Source organism: Sapajus apella, unplaced genomic scaffold, assembly GCF_009761245.1.
Source record: "Sapajus apella isolate SASKATOON/1434 unplaced genomic scaffold, GSC_monkey_1.0 scaffold174, whole genome shotgun sequence".
In the NCBI taxonomy this organism is placed as follows: Eukaryota; Metazoa; Chordata; class Mammalia; order Primates; family Cebidae; genus Sapajus; species Sapajus apella.
Window position 1 is genome coordinate 1,284,253 of NW_022437114.1, and position 2,199 is coordinate 1,286,451.

At 51.3% G+C, this 2,199-nt stretch overlaps 1 protein-coding gene across 1 annotated transcript in view; it reads left to right on the plus strand.

Moving 5' to 3' along the window:
* The first annotated feature begins 1,455 nt into the window (after positions 1-1,455).
* The window catches only part of RUVBL1 (RuvB like AAA ATPase 1), a 40,164-nt gene continuing 39,420 nt past the window's right edge, over positions 1,456-2,199 (plus strand). Inside the window, exon 1 of the mRNA XM_032267955.1 lies at positions 1,456-1,679. Coding sequence (XP_032123846.1) covers positions 1,539-1,679 — 141 coding nt within the window. The 5' untranslated portion in view covers positions 1,456-1,538. The remainder of the gene's footprint in view (positions 1,680-2,199) is intronic.

Here is a 2,199-nt window from a genome sequence, read left to right on the forward strand (position 1 = left end):
TGTTCCAGGTGCTTCTGCTCTGGTCTTGCATGCCACCTGGGCGTACCTGTCCCAGTACGTCTCATGTTGCAAGTTTTCTAAGCAAGGAGTAAGCTTATCAGGACTTTTCTTCCTGTATCCCCAGTGTTAAAATGTGCGCTCTGAATGAAGAGACCCCTCCATACAGGCTTTGTGTGAGCAACGTGGCTGCTGTTTATTCACCCGGGTGTGGGCAAGCTGAGTCCAAAAAGAGTCAGTGGAGGGCAGTGGGATAGGAGTTGGTTTTAAAGGTTTGGGGTAGGCAGTGGAAAGTTACAGAAGTTACAGTTTAGGGCAGTTTTTGTAAAGTGGGAATGGTTCGTAGGGTCTGGAGTCACGAGGTTGACGAAGGTTGGTTACAAAGTCCAACTGCCTTGTCAATTGTGGCTAGTATAAGGAACAAATAGAAGAAAGTCTCAAGTTAGTCAGGCACCACAGGGGTTGATCATTCTTCCTTCTTTCATGGTCTTCCAGTTACTTCAGATTTTCTAATTCCAGAAGGCCATCCAGAAGTGTACGCGGGTCATGGGGGTTCCCATGGTGTCCATGGTGCTGTCAGTCAGCCTAAAAGACCTTACACCCAGTGCATTGTCATTGTGGTCTGGCTTGTGTTTGTTGAATGGATGGATGGATGGATGGCAAGTACAATTGTGGTACACGTTGTGCTAACATCATTATGCAACTTGACAGGACAATTTGCTGGCCGATTATCTCATCTGGAGTCATAGGACGGGATGAGCATTATATAGGTTTTGAAGCCTGAAGCTTTCCAGTTCTGATTATTTGTGGTGCTTTCTTGGACAGATGGGCCTCTTTCCGCCTGTTTGTAGCTGCATTTGGAATTACACTACCTTACAGGGCTGTGAAGTTTTGAAACTGCAAAATATTATTCACAGTCAACTGAACTGAACTTAGCAGGAACCTTATCTCTGGGTGGAAGGAGGCTAGAGGCAGGGGAAGACAATTCCATGAAAGGAGTGGTTGGCTGAACTGGGCCTTTCCAGGGAGATGCAAAGGTCTTGGAGTCAGAAAACACTGGTTAGTAACCAAAAGTTCCCGTTTAAGCTCTGAACCTCAGTTCCTCTATTTCCAAAACGGAAGTAATAACTTGAGCTTCGCATAAGAGTATGGACGTTCAAATATGCTAATAGATAGGACGGAACGATTAGGAATGGTATCGGCGGCCACTACCTCACGCGACGCCTCAGCCCTAGATCAAATCCGGGGCGTGGCCCCACTGTGCTCCCGACCCCAGTGTGGGTAGGAAGCGCCGGCTGCTGGGGGAAGCCAGCCCGGAGACACAGCCGGAAGTGGGTGACCGGAGCTCCAGCCCCAGTCGCGATGGGCGCAGCCGTAAGCCTATGGGGAGCAGAGGCGTTTCCGCTTGCACCAATGAAACGCAAACCTAGGCGGGCCTTTGCAAATTGCCCTAGAAACGGCCGCATGGTAACACCAGGTGCCGGTTGCACTTTCCTAGCTGCTGGCTTTCCACGCTGGTTTTAGCCCACGGTGTCTGCAAAATGAAGATTGAGGAGGTGAAGAGCACCACGAAGACGCAGCGCATCGCTTCCCACAGCCATGTGAAAGGGCTGGGTCTAGACGAGAGCGGCTTGGCCAAGCAGGCGGCCTCAGGGCTCGTGGGCCAGGAGAACGCGCGAGAGGTGTGGTCAGAGGACCAGGGAGTTGGGGGCTCCGAGCAGGGCTGCTGCCGCGGGAGAGCTGCTCAAGTTGGGGGCTTGTGTCGGGATGGGCGCGCAAGAGGTCTCCTGCCATAGTTTCCTCAGGGAAGTGAAAATGGGCCAGGGGCCTCGGGGAGGGGCGCCACCCTGGAGCTGGGTGACGGATCGTCCCAGGAAAACTGGTGACGACTCACAGGGGCAGTTGATGGTTTGCTTCAATTCATGAACTAGTACTGATGGAAGCCCGCCCAACCCTGTCCCCTCAGTCTGTGCAAGGCTCTATTCGCGACACTGGGATACGGCGGGAAATAAGATCGCTTACATTTTAGTGTAGTGAGAGACGATAAACGTGTACATCAATAGACAAAATCATTATTTTATCTTGGTGGGATCAGTTACTGCAGGCTTTGTCGGCCACGGTAAGGAAACTGGGTTTTATTGTGAACGCAATGGCAGGCTATGAGGCAGTTTAAAGCAGGGAATTGACTAGACTTTAAAAGCT